Source organism: Emydura macquarii, unplaced genomic scaffold, assembly GCF_026122565.2.
Source record: "Emydura macquarii macquarii isolate MOO-44397 ecotype Brisbane River unplaced genomic scaffold, CSIRO-AGI_Emac_v2 contig_3249, whole genome shotgun sequence".
Taxonomy (NCBI): domain Eukaryota; kingdom Metazoa; phylum Chordata; order Testudines; family Chelidae; genus Emydura; species Emydura macquarii.
Window position 1 is genome coordinate 285,619 of NW_027133386.1, and position 18,178 is coordinate 303,796.

Consider the following 18,178-nt stretch of genomic DNA (forward strand, 5'->3'; position numbering starts at 1 on the left):
TTGTCATCGCGCACTGAGTGTGCAGACAGAAATTAACCCCAGGGAAGTTAATATTATGAAACCGGCATATGAATTGCTCTATTCTGATCTCATTTACATTGTGTTTAAATGGATGTAGCACCTGTGACCTCGGAGAAATGACTCCAGATTTACTTCAGTTTAAGAGAAAGGATAGCCATGTCCTAAGTAATTATAGTTTGACAAAGACAATTTGGAGTCTGTTAATATATCCATTATAGCCAATTGCCAACTTTGTTACAAAGAAGGTTGAGCCTGCCTTTATTTTTAAATGTCAGCTTTAATAAGTTATCAAAAATCTGCACATCTTCTCGGATTGGCTTCAATTTCTTCGTGCCTTGTGTGGGTGCTCTGTAGTGTTAGTGGTCAAAACTTGTAGTCTTTTGAGCGAGGAGTTCCTGAAGCACAGCCCTCTAAACACAGCATTGTACAAAACCTTCTCATTCTTCTAATATGCAGACACCTGGGGGGTCAAACTATAGCTCCGATCATCCAAAATCAGCCATCCATCCTTTGCCTCAGCTATTGCACGGCACCCTCTGCCCCTTTGGGGATGCAATGCTGGAAAAGGTTTTGGAAGGAAAGAGAAAAGGTCTCCAAGGTGGCATGTGCTGAAGAGATTGAAGTGCCCATGTGCAGCAAAGTCTAGGGCTCTGCTGAAACACGAGGACTTTCAGGGCGCTTGCTGTCACAGTTCCAGGATGACTCAAGGTATATGCGGTGGTCACTGAAGTTGAGAGTAAGCTCCCGTGTTGGGAATTAGAGCCTTGTGCTTGGTGGTTTCAAGAGGATCTGACTTGCGCACGTTGATTTGCATTTTGCAGGAGCTACTTTTAGATGTTTTTCCCTTATACCAAGATTTCTGGTTTAAAGACAATATTTTAAAGTGCTGTAAACCGCTTCATGCTTGATTTTACTTACGCAGCATGGTCAAGGTAATCAGCATTGAGTTAACTGAGGGAAGCTGAAAGACGGGATAATGCAACCTGGTTCCTGAACAATGGATCTGAGTGTGATGAAAGGCAAGAAAGTCACAGGATAAACTGGTCATTTCCTGGTTTTCAGAGGTTTAAGTTTAACCATTCTCCATGTTCTGAAAGGGTAAAAAGGAGCCGATGGGCCACTTTAATTCTATATTAATAAAGTTTTGGGGCATTTAATTCTATATTAACCTATGGCTGGATTTTTAGGGTTAGACACTCAATTTGAATTCAGTGTGCATCCAGCTCCATGTAGACAAAAAACAAACAAACAAAACTGAACTAAATCATACAGATTCCTTTTTAAAGTGTACAACCAAGAAGACCAGTCATCTTTCACATGTATGATCTAGAGGTCATACAGAGTGAGAAATGCTTTGGCTCTGAATTTACACTGATGAAACCGGTGAGAGGGAAGGGCAAAAAAGATGGATTGGAAAAGGGTTGAGACTGAAGGAGTGAGGAGAAGGGAGAGGCTATAAAGGTTAGTACGGGGTGAAGAGAGAGGTTAAAGAGTAGTTTAAGAAGGGCAGAAACAGAATTAGATGCATAAAAGAGGAGGGAAGGAAGAGAAAGAAATCAGGACTGAGTGCACTGAAGTGATTGGAGCATGACTGCTGTAAATCTGGAGTAAGTGTGATGAGAATCAGGCCATTTCTGTAGCACACTGATTAAAAATGCCCTTATTTAGTTTATTGTTCAAATTGCGATGTAGTGGGAAGTACAGCGAAAGAGCCTGTATTTTTAACTGACAAATCTACGGTGTTCCACTGCCTAGCCCACATGTGAGCTGAGAGTTGGGGAAACAGTGTTATGTTCATTTTGTATCTACAGTGCAACATCCACTCTCTGAGAGACAGATTTTCATCACTGTAAATTCACTGTGCCGGGTTCAGCGTTGCACAAATGTAACATAATTGGTATACATAATTTACTGACTGAGACTAGTATAAAACAGATGCCGTTCCAGAGAGGTCTTGGAGACACACAAGTCAAAATCTGATGTAACTGAGGCAGCTGAGAGACATTGACTTAAGTGAAGTTACTGGGCATTTACACGTGTTGGGAGAACATAATCTGGCCAAAATGGCAGAAGCCTTGATAGATGGATTGATAGATTTGATTAACTTAAATGACGTACCAAAATAATGACTAGATTCCATTTTTATTTTTCAAGATGAAATATCCTGAGGAAGAGACCACAGGAAATGACACCTCAGTGACTGAGTTTGTCATACTGGGCTTTTCTAATCACCTGCATACGGCTCATCTTCTCTTTCTATTGTTCGTGTGTATTTATTTCATCACAGTGCTGGGCAACATCCTCATCATCCTCATTATAAACGTTGACCCAGCCCTTCAGACGCCCATGTACTTCTTCCTCAGGAACTTGTCTTTCCTGGAGATCTGCTACACCTCCGTCACCCTGCCCAAGTTGCTGGCCAACCTCCTCTCTGAGAATAAAACGATCTCCTTTGTCGGCTGTGCTGCTCAGATGTATTTCTTCCTGGTATTTGGAGCGACAGAGTGCTGCCTGCTAGCTGTTATGGCCTATGACCGCTACAGTGCCATATGTAACCCACTGCGCTATGCGGACATCATGACTAAGAAAATGTGCATCCAGTTGGCTGCCGGCTCGTGGATCTGTGGTAGCCTCGTGGCCCTGGGGCACACGACATTCATCTTCACACTTCCTTTCTGTGGGTCCAATGTGATCAACCACTTCTTCTGCGAGATCCAGCCAGTGCTGACACTGGTCTGCGGGGACACCTACTGGAATGAGGTCCAAATCATTGTGGCTGCTGCCTTCCTCATCATGATGCCCTTCATGCTGATACTGGTGTCCTACATCCGCATCATCTCCACCATCCTTAAAATGAAGTCCGCCAAAGGCAGACACAGGGCTTTCTCCACCTGCTCCTCACACCTCACCGTGGTGGCTCTGTTCTACGGGACAGCCATTTTCATCTACATACGCCCCAAGTCCAGCTATTCCCTGGATGTGGACAAGTTCCTATCTCTGTTCTATTCCGTGGTGACTCCAATATTGAACCCCATTATCTACAGCCTCAGGAACAAGGATGTTAAAGGAGCAATTTGGAGAATGGGAATCAAGCTCTGTCCTCTAAAAACATAAGAAATTCTCTTTCAATTGGACAATCCACTGAGGAATAGCTTTAGCTACAAAGAGAAATCTCCCTTATTGAATTATTCCCTGAGAAACATCTCAGCTACTGAAGGAAATGTCCCATAATGGGAAGCTCTAAGGATAAATCCTTCATATTGAATATTGAATTCGTTAAAATATTTTGAATTTTATATTTCTATGATTTTTATGGAGATTTTGAATTTCAATAAAAATTTGTTTTTTTACAAAACCATCTGCTATGATTTAAACCCCATTTTTTGTTCACAGCTATATGTCCCTATTAAAAATAGAATTTGTTGTCATTTTCTCAGATTCGATTTTCACTTGAATTTTTTTCTGAATGGTTATAAAACAATGTGAAAAAAGCCAATCTTTTTGCAACTATTTTTTACAAATCTACGAAGCTCATGAAAGATATCAGAATTTTGGGATTTCAAACTTCTCAGTGATATTTCAAATGCCATTAGAAGATTTTCAACTCCTTCCCTCTGTTCCCCCATTGTTTGACTGGCTCTAATTAAGGAATATCTCAATTCTAGAGAGAAATATTTCTTACAGTAACATCTTTCAAAGGACATAGCAGCAGAGCTTTTGAAACTTCTTTGATTGAACAGTTTTCCTTCAGAAAATTGAGTTTAATCACAATTGAAGCATTTTACATGGACATGCCAATTTGGACATAATGTTTTAAATGGGAAAAAATTAAAACAACTTGTTTGGGGTTTCTCCTTTCATTTTGGTTACCTGAAAACATATCATTTACCTAATGTTGAAACATTTCACTTTAATAGGATAAAAATATTTCATTTCAATCTTATCATTACAATTCTTTTGTCAACTTTTATACTAAAATTTTACCTATAGTATTGTTTTATATCTCTATATATGTAATATTTAATATTATATATAGTATTTTATATTATATAAGAAACTTTTGACATTGTCAAAAGACAATGACTCTACATTATCAAACAAACAAAGCAAAACACTAACGTTTTGTTGGTCCCATTAGGTGCCTAAGTACTTTTAAAAATCTGACCTCTAACATCAACATGCCTCAATTCCCAGTTTATGAAATGGGGTTAATAACATCCCCTGACCTCACAGAGTTTTCTGAGGATAAATTGAGTCATACATATGAAGTGCTGAGTGATTGGATCCATAAAAAAGCTCATTAATACATATTAATAATGTCATTCAAGAAAATAGTTCTCTTGAAATGTGGAAGTAATTGCTCGTCTCTATGATTTTCAACTTTTAGGCTCTTTTGAAAATCCCCTTCCTAACATGTAACCAGTGCTGTGTTTCAGTGTACAAGGATGGTCCACTGACTTCTGAGAGCTTAACTGAGAGACGGATTTCTCCTTATGTTGCCTTGTTACCCAGCCATCACTCATCAGATTGCCCAAGTCAAACTAATTAGACAGGGTCCTGTGGTGAACTGGGGCTATCTCTACACAACTTGTGAATTCCGGTTGATACTGTGAAGTTACATTATGAAAACTGCTATGTCATGCGTGCCTAGCCTATGTGTTTGTGGATCCACCATTATGGACAGAGCCTGTAGACACAAAGATAAATACTTAGGGTTAATAACGGTACTTAGACCTCACAGTTGTATCCTTAGATAACCAGTTTAGCTGATTCCTCCTGGAGGGAGGAAGGAAGGTAGGCGCAATGGAAACTTACCAGGAATCGAACAAAAGAGGCCAGGTGACCAAGAGTGCTTTAAACAAAACTGCACAGGATCACAGAGCCAGACAGGAAGAGGAAGGGGGGGCGGCAAGGGAGAGCAAGGTCACAGAAGCTGAGTGAGAGGATCCAGGAGGTCACCCAGCATGGAGCAGTCCCATGGGGAAGTCCTGTCCATTTTCCTGATCCCAGATGGGCCCACGGACTGTGGACAACCCAAAGGATTCAGACCCCAACCCAAAGAATGCCCTTGAGTGGTGAGGAAACTGAGGCAGGAGTGTGCGTTTAGTGTTCATTGTTTTGTAGGATCTGTACTCCCTGGTGCTTTACAGGATTAAGCATAGAAGAGCATGAAGGTGTCGGACTCTGTGCCGAGTGTGTGCGTACTGTTGGCTTCACAACTGCTGCGTTCCCATGAGAGAGAGCTAAAGCCTAACCCAGAAGGGTCACACCTCTGGGGAAGGTGTTCTGGGACAGGGGCGTGTTTAAGTAACTGGGGTCTCTTGGGGGTCAACGCTGGTCCTGGCGTCCCAGGCAGGTGGTCTGAGGACCCCACTGAGAGCTGGTACCCGGGAGCTATTCCAGAGCAGGACCAGTGCCTCAGATTGCTGAGGCTCTACATGCAGCCCAGGCGATTGGGTACAGCAGAAGTTTGGATTACCCTCCAAGCAGCCCTAGTGGGTGGCTGGCAGGAAGCATGCGGTAGGATCTGTGACAGGGCCTCTCATCCAATCCCCAGACCTGACCTTCCCTGATCTCGGGGTACATCATCACAGGTCCAATTTCTAGCGCTGAGATCTACCATGGTTGAATGCCTTCCTTCCCCCCACCCTCCATCACATGTGCAATTTAAAAATGTATCTGTATCTAAACTATGAAGCTCAGACTTACGTCTCCCTGATATCTGTGATCTCGTCTGTGGGAGACCCACGTTGTGGTAAATAGAGACAACAAGAGATCACTTCATATCAGCTCACATACACGTAAAGGGTACTGGAAATACATTCATACATCCCGTGTGAAGATTAAATGATTCAACTGCAGCTCAGCTGGAATTATTATAGGTTATTGACCAATGACTCTGAATTCAGTGGAGTTATGAGTTCCGAGGATTTGATCCCTGTACAAGCACCTTGCCTGTAAGTAAACATGTACAGAAATCAATGATACGTAGTGAATGAAAACTGATGTCTTCAGACTCAACATGCGCATATTACGTCAGTGGGATACTGAGATCCCTAGTCTGTTGGGGAATGCATCTGAATGGGTCTTATTCAAATGGCTGATGACTACTTGGTGACCTCTAAGAAAAGATAGAATTGAGTTACATGGATTTTTCCTCTATTCTGTCACCCATAATGAATGGGTGTTGTAAATTTCAAGACACTGGATCAACGAGAACAATGAAACTAAGTCCCTCAAGTCAATGGGAAATTGATAGCTTAGTATGTGACCACAAGGGTCTATCTGCACTTACTACTGACTCAAAGTCCAGTTGTGTCAGTCAGTCAGGGACTGGCTGGCTTGTTACTAACAGGTTTAATTTTCCAGGTTGTAATCCATGGTTTAGGACTGGCGACTTCAGATGAGGTTCATCTATCCAAACTAGAAGCCTCAGACACAATGGGAGTTTTGGGATTGTTTCCTGTACTCGTAACAAATGAGTAAAGCAAAGGCTGAGATTTTCAAAACTGCCTAAGAGATTTTAATGAGTGTCTGTGAGTGTTCATCCTTCATTTTGATTTACTGAACCGAAGCTCCTGTTCTCTGCTGTGACTCAGGCTCATTGAATAGAATATATCTCCAGTAATGCACTCTAAGACACGTGACCCCATGATGCACTGTGCAGCTTGGGCAGAAGGAAATCTGCATTGCATTATGGGTCATCCCTCCAGGGATCCTGGCTCATATGAGAGAATGGAGGCTGAAACGCGAACTTTCATAATGCGATGATAGGGAAATGCAGTTTAATGGTTTGTTAAACCGATTCAAAACTCAACATTTTGCATCAGTTAAAAAAAACAAAATGTTTTCTTTCCGGTCTAACTCACCCCAAATTAAATATTTCATTTTGATTTTCCTACTGGAATTCAGTTTTGTAGAAACTGCATTTTCTGCCAGAAAATCCTTCCTACCAAAAATTCCCAACCAGCTCTGCTTAAAATCGTCCCCTTGGACTGTAAAGTTTATTTCGTGCTGCTAAGAGGTGCTACAGAAAATCACATCCTGATTGATGTGACATTTTTTAAAAAGCCATAAAATGATCTGTTTACAGTGTTGTTGTAGCTGCTATCAAAGAATATTCACTTTTCAATGAAAATACTGATATAAAAGGTCAAACATTTACACTGTTCAAAAAAATCAATTAATATTTTTGGTTTTCTATTTAAATTTTTCTGTTTCTATTTCCTATTAAAAATATTTACCCAGACCTGATTTTTTTTAACACAAACTTTTATTTAAATGTATTATTTTGGAAGAAAATCTATTTCTGTAAACAAACCAGAACAAAAAATGTTTAGATGAAAAAGAATTTGACCATCTCTACACAGAGCCCATGCACTATAGTTAATGTTTCCTATTGTTGTGTGAGAAATAGACAAACACCTTCGGGATTAACGGGTTATAAAAGGACAGCTCTCAAGGGGATCAACAAAACATAAATGCTCTTCTAGCTTCAGCACTTTCAGGTAATATTTAGCAACCAACAAAGAGAACAAAGCACATTCCAGATGGAGGTAAGACTATTGTATTTGAAATTATTTTTCTGATACATTAGCCAGAAAAATAAACATCCTGGGAATGAAATAAGAATGTGTGAAAATATTTAAATGGGAAAACAAAATGAAAGTTACCTGAGATATGACTGAGCCTGGTGCCACGATGGAGATACTCCTGCTTTATGCTTGGGTAAGTGAGAGGAGATTAGTTAGTACCCATTGCATTCAATGGAGCTACTTCTGATTTACACTGCCATGAGTGATAGTAGAATAGGACTCACTGGCTTCAGTAGAATTACTCACGATTTACATGGAGATGCATAAAAATAGAAGGCGATCCATTGATTCCAATAAAGTTACTCCTGATTTAAACTCAGGTGAGTGCAAGCAGAATCAGGTCTAGTAACTTCAGTGGAGGTACTCCTGATTTACTCTTGAGTGAGTGCTATTCTTGCTGAGGGCTTGTCTACACTTGAAACGCTATAGCGATAGAGCTGTAGCACCACGGCTGTGCCACTGTAGTGTTTCAGTGTAGATGCAATTTACACAAACAAGAGGGGGTTCTCCTGTCAGTTTAGGCAATCCACTTCCAAGAGAGATAGTAGCTAGGTCAACAGAAGAATTCTTCTGTCAGCATAGCACTGTGCATACAGGAACTTAGGTCAGCTTCACTGCACCACTCAGAGGTGTGGATTTTTCACACATCTGAGCAACCTAGTCATGCTGCCCTAATTTTCTAGCGTAGACCAGGCCTAAGTCTGAGTAGTATCATACTCATTAAGTAGCCCGATTGATTTCACTCTACTATTAGTTGAGAAGATCATCTGAGCTGTTTTTAGCAACCGAAAAGAAATCTGAACCATAAAATAGCTGACCAGTGGAGTCAAAGTCGGCGCTCGGTTTCTCAGGAATAAATTCAGAGTAAATTAATAGATTAATAGATTTTAAGGTCAAAAGGGAGCATTGTGATCATCTACTCTGACCTCCTGCACAGCACAGGCCAGTGAATGTCACTAGAGCTGATACAAAGTGGAATTTCCAGCCTACAGGAAATTCCAATAGTTCAATACGTGTTTTCATCCTGATTCAGGACAAAAAATTGATAGTCCGTCCAGTGCTTGCAGAAGGACAAGGTTCTGAAATGAAACATGTCGAACCAAAATAAAACGTTTTCTTACTTTTTTTCTTTCTTTCACGGAATATTCTGTAGAAATTGATCTTTTCCCATGGAGGTTTTAGATTTTGGAGAAATTGGATTTTTATTTTCAAATTGGAAAACGTTTCTGTTGTGGATTTATAGGTCGTGTGTTATGCCTCAGCTTTTAAATCGTCTCTCTTGGAGACCCCTACTTTGCACCTGTCCCAAAGCTTAGCTTGTCACAAAGGCGAGCTCTGTATCGCCCACCACTCTGAGACTGGGTCAGCTAGCTTTACCACTCCCATTTCTCTGTGTGTGCTCTTAATAGCGAATCCAATTGAGTTCAGACTTCTGTTTAGAGACCTGGGGAAGCAGTGCACTGATGCCTGAATTTAGGGTCTTAATAATTTTAATAATGATGTTTATCGCATGGGTTTATAGGCTCACCAATTAATATGATCAGAAAATAATAAGAGTCCCAGAATCAGGCTTCACAGAGTTTTGCAAGGATCTTTGGGATGCATGACAAGGACACTCATCCGAAGAAACAAAATATAGCCTTAAAGACTTTTGTTGAGATAACATAGAATAATCATCCAATGGATAATAATCTGTCAGAATGACAGAGGCAATACTATTATGCTAGAGATACGTGTGGTACAATAGACTATAAAGCTTTTGGATTAATATACTCACACCCTTCCTGGATAGCCTGGCAGTAAGAGACGAAGGACCAGCCTCGTCCCTGTGTGCTGATGTCCAGGTTCCTCAAGGTGGAGAGCTTAGGAACAGCTCAAGAGCTAAGAGCTACAGAAAGACTATATCACTAGGAGTAAGATACTACTGAAGATCCAAGACATAAAACGCTTCAGACATGGGGGGTGGCCCCTCTTATAACTCGAGCACTGTGGACCCTCCTTCTATCTCCAAACTTAGCTTCCTCAGCCACAAAATATCAGGGTACACGTCTTCTATAGGCTGGAATCTTTGTGCGTAATAATGACATATCCATATCTTTCCAGACAGTTCGCTCATTCTCACCTCTGTTATTTCTGGCCTAACCATATTCTAGCGGGGTACCTGTTCAGTCTACTGAGGGCATGTGCTGAGGTAGCCCTTCTATCTTATTGCCTCCTGACTTATCTTGGGTAAAGGTTATAACCATATGTATACTTTATCCGTTAGCTCATCATCACTTCTCTAGGCTAAAGGTCCCAAATGCTAACTTGCCTTAGTTCATCTTACAGAAGGTGGCCTGTAGATATCTCGGATTACAGCCAAAATACTTTTAATATAAATCTATTATAATAAAACCAACAATTACGTTAATAAGAAACAATAACTACGTAAGAAAATATATATATGCAAGCAAGCAGGCTAGCTCTATGGGCTACTGCACCTAGGAAATATCTGCAGGGAGTCTAGGCAGCCTTTTCAAAACCAGGTAGTGTTTATTAGTCAAATGGAGTACAGCACTTGGGAGCCTAGGCTACAGTGGTAAAGTAAAATTTAAGTCAGAGTCCAGCGTAGCAGAACCCTTTGGTTGGCTTTCTAGCCATTTCTTGAGTCCCATTTTAGTCTCTGTCTCCTTATCTCTTGTCTCTTTGTTAGTTGCAGCTTTTGCAGTGTTTAAAAGTTCAGCCCCACCTTGACTTAAGTATTAACGTCTGGTCTTTGGCTCTTCTGTTGTCTCTCAAGGATACTCCATGCCACGATGTTGATTCCGTTCAGTCCTTGATCATTTAAGCTGCCCCAATGCAGATGGCGTACCTGACACTCAGCCATACCTCTTGACCTTCTCCCCTAGGAGAAACTGACTCCTTCATTCCATGCACAGGGTATAGCACTACATGGGTGGGTAAATGCCGTCACACATATTGTTCATTACAAGTGTAACAAAAATTCCCAGTTTCATTTGAAATGTTTCAACCAGCCCTAAATTCCACCTTGTACTGAGTCCTCAAATTCTGGCTTAGCAAGTGCATATATTTTAGCAGTGTATCCAGTCTTGATTTAAGGACTTTGTGTGGAGAACCCACCACACCCCTTGGTAATTTGTTCCAATGGTTAATTACCCTCACTGCTAAATATTTGCACCTTATTTCCTTTTTGAATTCAGTGAGGTCCAGGAAGTTATGCTAGTGTGAGTCCTGAAAAATGAATCAAGATCATTTACTTTAAAGGCACTATTCTGCATTTACATCTTGTGTAACTAAGAAGGGACTTGGATCCAGTGTCTATGGCACACAACATAGAATCATAGAAGATGAGGGTTGGAAGGGACCTCAGGATGTCATCTAGTCCAATCTCCTGCTTAAAGCAGGACCAACCCCAACTAAATCATCCCAGCCAGGGATTTGTCAAACTACACCTTAAAAACCTCTATGGATGGAGATTCCACCACCTCCTTAGGTAACCCATTGCAGTGCTTGACTAGGAGAAAGCAGGAGAAGGCAGAATCCAGGAGAATTAAATGGAGATGTGAATGTTCTCCTGCATGTTGCTGTGTGCTTTGCTTTGACCCCTTCACTTGTCTTGTCTTTTCTCTTCTCATTTCCTTTTTAGATGTGGGCGTTTGAACAGAAGATCCCTAATATTCAGATTCAGAATATGACCTTATCTTGAAACGCATCAATTGTATTTCCATTCAGTAGAGGAAATTGATAGTTCACAGGATCATCAGAAATAGCGATAGAAGATGGACTGAATCTGATCTTTCCTTTCCTAAGATGGTCTTTGTTCTTCTTAGATTGTAATGTCTTTGGGTAAGAGACAGAGTGGAAGGTATCTATCATATTGTGGGCATTGCTGGAATACAAGTGATAAATAATGAACCAGACTTTACTTTTACTTCAGCTGGTTCACATCTGCAGCTCAGCCCAACATAGTGGCAGAATTAGATTTTTACTTTTTTTATCATTTCACCAGATAATATCAGTGTTTATTTTTAATAATTTTTTTCCAATTTTTTTTCCAATTGAAATTTTCACAGTAGCGGGAAATTATGGAGATGGGGGGTGGGGTGGGAGGGGAAAGGGGTCAGACAATAATTAGTTAATTACAGTAGATGTTGAGATTCAAAAAGTTAAAGCATTAGAAATGCTAAAACGCAAATTGCCAATATCATACAATATAAAGTAAATATCCTTAAATCAAACTCTAATAGGTTCTCAAGCAACATTTTCCTTCGTCTATCACCAAATTTCAGTCATCATCAATGGAAATTTTTTTTTGTCAGTGTGTGTGTGTGTCTGGTGAAACTGATATTTCCCAACATTTACCGATAAATTCTCATCCTTCCAGGTGTACACGAGAAAGCCCATGGCAGTGGAAAACCAGACATCTGTAAAGGCCTTCATTCTCCTCGGGTTTTCTCGCGTTCCTGACGTGCTGCAGGGCTGGCTCTTGGCGGGGGTGGGTGCTGTCTACCTGCTGATCCTGTTGGGAAACAGCCTCATTGTTTTCATCACGCTGGTGGATGCGGCCCTCCACACCCCCATGTACTTCTTCCTGAGGAACCTCTCCTTCCTGGAGATCTGCTACGCTTCGGTCACCATTCCGAGGATGCTGCTCACCCTGCTGGGGGGGAACAAGGCCATTTCCATTCTGGGCTGTGCCACCCAGATGTATTTCTTCCATTCTCTTGGGATCACTGAGTGTTTCCTCCTGCTAGCCATGGCGTACGACCGATGCATAGCCATTTGCTGCCCCCTGCGCTACACGTTCCTCATGAGGAGAAGCCTTTGCCTGCAGATGGTGGCTGCGTCCTGGGCTGCAGGGTCCCTGGTGTCTTCGGGACACGTCTCTTTGGTGTTTACTTTACCCTACTGCGGGCCAAATGAAATTGACCATTTCTTCTGTGATATCCCTCCTGTGCTGAAGCTGGCCTGTGCGGATACCTACAGGACTGAGACTGAATTGTTCAGTCTCATTGTCCTATTGGCCATAGTCCCCTTAGTCTTGATCCTTGTGTCCTACAGTCAGATCATCTCCACCATCTTGAAGATGCCTTCCAATGAAGGGAAGCGCAAAGCCTTCTCCACCTGCTCCTCGCACCTCATCGTGGTGACCCTCTTCCTCGGCACGGGGAGTGTTGTCTACCTGCAGCCCAAGTCCAGCTCCTACGTGGAAAGCAACAAGCTGCTCTCCCTGCTCTACACCATCGTGACACCGATGTTGAACCCAATTGTCTATGGCTTGAGGAACGAGAAGCTGAAAGGTGCCCTGAGGAAATCATGCAGCAGAAGCTAGTTCTCTTCATAGAAATGCAGGGCTGAAAGGGACCTCGGAAGGTCATCAAGTCCAGCCCCCTGCACTCAGGCAGGACCAAGTAAACCTCAGCCATGCCTTACTGGTGTTTGTGCAACCAGTTCTCGAAAACCTCCAGTGATGGGGATTCCACAACCTCCCTTGGAAGCCTATTCCAAAGCTTAACGACACTTAGCATTGGAAAGGTTTTCCTAATATCTAATCTAATTTCCTTCGCCGCAGATTAATCTCATGACTTCTCCTGTCTTCTGTGGACATGGATAACAATGTCTTCATGTCTTCCTTGTCTTCCTTATAGCAGCCATTAACATATTTGAAAACTTTTATCAGGTCCCCTCTCAGGCTTCTTTTCTCACAATGAAACATACCCAGCTTTTTTAACCTTTCCTCCTAGATCAGGTTTTCTAAACCTTTGATAATTTTTGTTGATGTCCTCTGGACTCCTTCCAGCTTGTCCACACTGAATGCAATATTCCATTGATTGCCGTGAGTGCTGTTTAGAGCTCTGGTGTTATTTTTATAACTGGTTGGAATATTTTCAACAAAATCGTTATTGACCTTACTGATTTGTTTCTCTTGGTTTGTTGTGAAACCATACCATGATGCTTTATATCAAGCTTTAATAAAAATATTACCAACCTTACCAAAACCTTACCGTCCTTACATTTACATTTACAACAATAGCATTACTGATAAATTAAAATGATTGAAACATGTTTTGAATAAAAAGTTAATAAAGAAACCTCTTTTGTTTGGTTGTTAATGCCATTTTGAATAATTCAAAATGAAAATAACTAGGATTGTTAAAAGTATTGTATTTTTCATTCTTCATCCACCTCTCATTATTTCAAAGTATTGGAATTATTTCACTCTTATTGGAGTGAGAGTGAAGACGAATAGTGTGGTGATGGAAGAAGTGGGTTTGGGGAAATAGGCCTATGTTTCCCAAAGTAACTAGTTTTTTGGAGGCCCCAAATGTTAAATGCCCTACTTGAGGTGCCATAAAATGTCCCTGATTTGAAAATTTAGCTCAGGAAAACTGAAGACAACTTTGGTTCAACCACAGACTTCCTGTCTGAGTCTGAGCAAATTATTTGGGCAGATGGTTAAAGATATTAAGGCACCCAATAGGATTTTCTTACTTACACTGATTCCAGCTGGAATACAGTTGAATACAGTGAAATTACTCTGGATTTACAGCAGTGTAATTGGGAGGAGAATTTAACCCACTGAAATTCATAGATACATGGAGGCTAAACAATTTCCATAAATATTATTGGATCTGATTCTCCTCTCACTTACCTTGGCTTGGACCCGTTCATTTCAATGTCATTACTCAAGATTTACATCACTGTTCAGACACTCTGTTGTTTTTATGTATCTGGGGCTCATCCAAAGCCATTGAAGTCAGTGGAAAGACCCATAGATGACAAGGTGCTTTGGGTCATACCTTTGAATTAATAAAGAAACTAGGAATGCACCGGTTTTCTCTTCATGTTCAACAGATGTTCTAGTAAATATTTCACCTGGCATACTAAAGGGAATTTTACAGAGTATTTTCAGAAAGTGAGTAGTGCTCATGGTAGGAATCTAGACTGGGATTTCCGGGAGAAGATGAGAGAGACAGGCACCCAATCTGAAATTAATCATAACTTGGGCACCTTGGTTTCATAGATAGCTCTATAGATCAATAGATAGATAGCTGAAGAGGGATCTGTTGATTCCTTTCACCAAGATGTCTAAGAAAAACACTTCAGATTCCGATTTTAAATTCTATCCAGCTATCTAACTATCATTAAAGTTCAAATCTGAGTTTCATGGTACACTTGGCTAGTCAAAACCTTCCAAACATGGATACAAATATCAGTAAAAGAACAGCTAAATTTTTCCCAGTTTCCAATTACCTCTAATAGTCAAACTTTTACCATTTTTAACTAAGAGAACAGAATGATTCTGTTCAGAAGGAGCAAATCTGAGATGACAATTTCACTTCTTTGAGGTCTTGATCCAAAGACAAATGGCCCACTGACTTCAAAGTCACCAAATCAAGGCATTAAAGGGTAAATCTCAAATCACTAAAGAGTGAGAGCTGGTAGCTACTAATAAGACTTCTGTTTCTCTAGCTGAATCCATCTTCACATACCTCTTCAACAAACAGTTGGAATTGTCTGTGGACTTAGTGGATTAATATATGTTCCAATATTTTCAATATTCCAATGCTCTTACTGTTATTTTAGGAACACAAAACTACGCAGAGATTTAGACCTTGTTTCAGTAAGGCAATTAAACATGTGCCTAATATTAAGCATATCATACTTGAAGTTTACTGAACTAATTACCCCAGTTAGTTCGGGTTGGCCCTGCTTTGAGCAGGAGGTTGGACTAGAATGACCTCCTGAGGTCCCTTCCAACCATAATACTCTATGATTCTATAATTGAATGGTTAAGGTCAGAGAAATACTTAAATACATTACTGAATTGGGCCTTTAATAAACTTCTGCTCATCCACAGCGCAGTTGATTGTCCTGTGTTATACAGGAGGTCAGACTAGATGATCATAATGGTTCCTTCAGACGTTGGAATTTATTAATCTATTCTTCCTCATCGACCGTGGCTGAACATGAGGGAACACTAATCCCTAACTTTTTCCACACTGAAATAATATTTTAGAGCCTGATTCTCATTTGCACTAAGGTCCCTTAATAACAATACTTAGCTCTTACACAACCGTTTTCATCAGTAGATCTCAATGCACTTTCCTGCGCCTTTATGACTGATGATATTTCAAAGGACTTGAATTGGGAGCACGTTAGCTACAGTTACGTTTACAACAAGTGGGAGGGTCCCAGAGCTCATCATTTTTAGATGCAAAGCAGTGATTTGCTGCTTTGAGCTCAAGGAGCGTTTGATCATGTTCTGAGTAAAGACCTCAAGACTTGGTTCCTCGCCTCAAACGAATGGATAAGCAACAGCAGGTGTATAAATTGCACAGGGCGTGACATTGGCTTTAGGGAGGTCCCTGCACATGGCTATTTCTTTTGTTATCCCTGCAGAGTAAACCCGAGTGTGTATCAATTTAACTAGTTACCTTACAGAGTCTGATCCTATGAGTCACGGAGTATTCTCCTCTCCCAAGGAGCTAGATGGATGGAGGGAGGGAGCCCAGGATTGTCTGGACCTCTCTATTTATTCCCCTCTTTTCAGCACTGGTGAGGCTACATTTGCAGTATTGTGTCCAGTTTTGGAGCCCCCACTACAGAAAGGATGTGGACAAGTTGGAGAGAGTCCAGCGGAGGGCAACAAAAATGATGAGGGGGCTGGAATGGGCTACCTAGGGAGCTGGTGGAATCTCCATCCTTAGAGGTTTTTAAGGCCTGGCCTGACAAAGCCCTGGCTGGGATGATTTATTCGGGGTTGGCCCTGCTTTGTGCAGTGGGTGGGACTAGACACCTCCGGAGGTCGCTTACAATCATCATCTTCTGTGATTCTATGACTTTGTGAATAATGTTTATTTTCTTGGCACAGGTTCCCACCTAACGGTGACCCAGAACCCTGTGCCTAATGGTTCTCACTTGTATGTGCCGTGTTGCTGGGGGTCTCCACAGCAGACACAATGGAGAAGCTCTCTCCAGTTTGGAATCAGCTGCTTTATCTTTCACCCCCTGCGGCAGACTTTTTGTGTTGCTGCAAACCAGGCTCCTGATCCTACTGACGGCTCTGTGCGGGTAGAGCCTAAACCGCCCCCGTGGACCCACAGAGAAGTCAATGGGGCCACTTGCGCATCGGGACCTAAGAGCTAGGACTGGCTGCAACGTCTCCATCCAAACTGGTTTTGTTATCTGTCAAAACAGAGAGAAATAGCAAAATGGGCATTTTTTCAAAAACCTTTTCTTCCCTTTTTTTGCTAATGCCGATAATAGGGGTAAAAGAGCTTGAAAAATCAGAACCCCTCCACTCTCACTTATTTATTATTCTCCCACCCCCTTCCCCGACATCAACCCCCTACCACACACTCCATTTATCATCCACTCCCTTTACTATCCACTCCACTTATCCCCTGCCTATGCTCCCCCACAGCTCCAAAGCCTTCCTCAGTATTTCCCCCTCTCCTCCTTTTCCTGCAAGCATGTGGGTGTCTTTTATTGTCATTATTAACATAGTTTGAGAACCTTCTGGATTTTTCTGCTATATTCAGAGTAGGTTTCACCAAAAGAAAAACAAACTAAAAGCCTTTGACAGAGGCAGACTGCAGCAACATGCCTGCATTTCATTGCAGCTTTCTGCCAAGGGTAGTTTTTGAAGTTAGGCCACTTGTTTTTGACATTGACCTGTGCAGCACACATGGGCCCTTGAACTACCCCATGAAAACTGGGTGGCTAGCAAGCCCTGGGGCTAGTCTTTCTGCATGTGAACAGCCCAACCACTTGGGGCCATGGGCATCAGGCTGAAGCCCAGCCAGAGAGCTTAATTCTTTTTCAAATAACGTTTTCAATATTGTTTCATCAAAGAGGCTGCAGGTGACATACACTAGATGCGGTAAAAATTGATTGATTGAGACCATTTGAGGCATGATCAGAGCCATGTTTTGACCCCCAGATGTGCAAAAAACCTGCCCCCCAACACCGTTGAATAGATGTCAACCATCTGAAATGCTATTTTGTTTGGGGGCGGGGAGCTATGTCATGGATATCCCTTGCTCAAATGATACTGAATTGAAATCACTAACTGTAGCTTCATCATCGTGAGACACATCCAATGCAAAGTCAATGCAGGAAGCAGACAGATTTAGAGTACTTAGAATAATGACTAAACAGATTTAAATACAACAGAGCTAGCACTGCGCTATAATATACTCTGGTGGGGAAGAGAAGCTCTTAAAGAAGAGAGTTTAAGCACACAAAATACACACACAACAAAGGGAATAGAACAACATTATATTCTGGTATATTACTAAACTTAAACCAGGTATGTTTTGCAGGATTCATTCATGCATATCAGAGTTTCAGGTAAAAATAACCCTTCCTGAATCAAAAGCTGATTCTCCTTGGCCCTACATTAGTCTGAGAAAATGGGAATTTATTTCAGGAAGTGTCACTCCTGATTTACACCAATGTGAGAGAGAAGAGCTTCAACCCATTGACTGCTGATTTACACGTGTGTATGTAAGAGAGGAAGGCGCATTTAAACAAATGGAGTCATAAACCTGAAGTAA

The 18,178-nt window shown here is 41.4% G+C and overlaps 2 protein-coding genes across 2 annotated transcripts; both read left to right on the forward strand.

Annotated features, from left to right (window-relative positions):
* The first annotated feature begins 2,175 nt into the window (after positions 1 to 2,175).
* LOC137142756 (olfactory receptor 10C1-like) lies at positions 2,176 to 3,135 on the forward strand. The gene has a single exon (XM_067532211.1). It carries the CDS (start codon positions 2,176 to 2,178, stop codon positions 3,133 to 3,135), a length of 960 nt encoding a protein of 319 aa, XP_067388312.1.
* Positions 3,136 to 12,018: 8,883 nt separating this feature from the next.
* Positions 12,019 to 12,948, forward strand: LOC137142777 (olfactory receptor 10A7-like). Its single transcript, XM_067532232.1, has one exon. It carries the CDS (start codon positions 12,019 to 12,021, stop codon positions 12,946 to 12,948), a length of 930 nt encoding a protein of 309 aa, XP_067388333.1.
* The last annotated feature ends 5,230 nt before the right edge of the window (positions 12,949 to 18,178 follow it).

What these genes read in the sequence shown, in the direction of transcription:
- LOC137142777 (XM_067532232.1), top strand. Translation starts at nt 12,019, where the DNA reads ATGGCAGTGGAAAACCAGACATCTGTAAAGGCCTTCATTCTCCTCGGG.
- LOC137142756 (XM_067532211.1), top strand. Translation starts at nt 2,176, where the DNA reads ATGAAATATCCTGAGGAAGAGACCACAGGAAATGACACCTCAGTGACT.